Consider the following 1,684-nt stretch of genomic DNA (forward strand, 5'->3'; position numbering starts at 1 on the left):
GCCCGAGCCGGAGCCCGAGCCGGAGCCGGAGCCCGAGCCCAAGCCCGAGCCCGAGCCGGACGCGAGCGCAGAAGGGCTCTCCTTTTTGCCGAGCTCTGGGAAAGGGTTGGGAATGGCCGGCAGCGACGAGGTTTTCAACTGCTGGTCTTCCTCCTGCAGGCGCCTGGGAGGAGAGATGACCACTGGTTAAAAGCTGCCGCCCGACACGACCCGGCAGCCCCACGCAAGACACAGAGGCACTCGGATAGGTCAGTAAATACGGGGTGGTCACAACAGGACTATTCACAACAGTCAAAGGCAGAAGCAACCCGCGTGTCCATCGACGCATGAATGGATGGCAAAATGGGGTCCATCCATAAAGAAGGGATAGTATTCAGTCTTGAAAAGGGACGACATTCTGACACATGCTATGACATGGATGAGCCTTGAGGACACTTTGCTAATTGAAAGAAGCCAGTCACAAAAAGACAAATCCTATATGAGCTCACTCCTCAGCAAACTCAGAGACACAAAGTGGAAAGTGGGTGCTGGGGCCCGGGGAGGCCAGATGGGGCATTTGTGTTGAATGGGGACAGTTTTAATTTTGCAAGATGGCCAAGTTCTGGAGATTGGTTGAATGACAATGTGAAGATATGTAACACTGGAACCGTACCCTTAAAAATGGTCCAGATGGTCAAGTGTATGGCCTGTGTATTTTGCCACAATTAAACACTTTGAAAAAACTACCATCTCAGACTCAAAGGGGAAAGGTTCCCCCACCCACTGCGCACACGCCCATCGCAGACGGTGCCGTCAGCACTTCTGTTCCAGGAAGACCTGCCATGCGAGAGGTTTTGTGAATAAGGGCATTTTCACGAGCATAACAACTGCTTTCCGATGACCTTGAAGGAGCACTTCTCTGACCCAACACAAATGTTCGCAGAGACTTCCTGCACCCTCATCTCAAAGCTTAGTGACACCGAGAGGCCGCTGCGACTGGACTAACCGGAAGGAAACGCTGCCGTGGCTGTCCACCCTGAGCACCGGAGCCCGGGCCTGTGCCCTCCCGGGAATGCCCTGCTGCGCCCACTCCACCACCGAGAGCCACTTCCTAAGGGCGCTGCACCGCCCTCTCCTTGGCGTCTCTCCAGAGCTCCCTCCTCCCGGGAACACAAACCTCACTTGTCATACAACCAAGCAAAACATACACAGATGATGAATCAGATGTAATTAGGAAAACAGCAGAAAAATCAAGTTCAAAGTGAAAGCGAGAACAGTGCAAAGTGCCCTGTGTTTCCTCGCCCCAGGGATCCTGCGGGCAGCGGCGGCCCACAGGCACCGGGCTCTGCTGGGAGGGAGCCCGAGCTCTGTCCAGGCGCTGCCCTGCGGGGCTGCCTGGTCCCTGTCCCCGCTGGGCATTCCCGTCCTTCTCTGCACAGACCTCGAGGGGAACCGCTCCTGGAGACTGTCTGCCCATCGCTCTCTCGCTAATTTTACAATTTGGCTACACAAATGGTCCATTCGCTTTCTTGCGGGGGGGGGGGGGGGGGGGGGGGGGGCGCTGCCTGGGCTGTCCCCGCTGGGCATTCCCGTCCTTCTCTGCACAGACCTCGAGGGGAACCGCTCCTGGAGACTGTCTGCCCATCGCTCTCTCGCTAATTTTACAATTTGGCTACACAAATGGTCCATTCGCTTTCTTGTGGGG

The 1,684-nt window shown here is 56.1% G+C and overlaps 1 protein-coding gene across 1 annotated transcript in view; it reads right to left on the reverse strand.

Annotated features, from left to right (window-relative positions):
- Positions 1-1,684, reverse strand: part of GRB10 (growth factor receptor bound protein 10) — a gene marked incomplete at its 3' end in the record, with an annotated part of 76,430 nt that overhangs the window by 23,269 nt on the left and 51,477 nt on the right. The window contains exon 8 of the mRNA XM_015566792.1: positions 3-163. Coding sequence (XP_015422278.1) covers positions 3-163 — 161 coding nt within the window. The remainder of the gene's footprint in view (positions 1-2; positions 164-1,684) is intronic.

Source organism: Myotis davidii, unplaced genomic scaffold, assembly GCF_000327345.1.
Source record: "Myotis davidii unplaced genomic scaffold, ASM32734v1 scaffold472, whole genome shotgun sequence".
Classification (NCBI taxonomy): Eukaryota; Metazoa; Chordata; class Mammalia; order Chiroptera; family Vespertilionidae; genus Myotis; species Myotis davidii.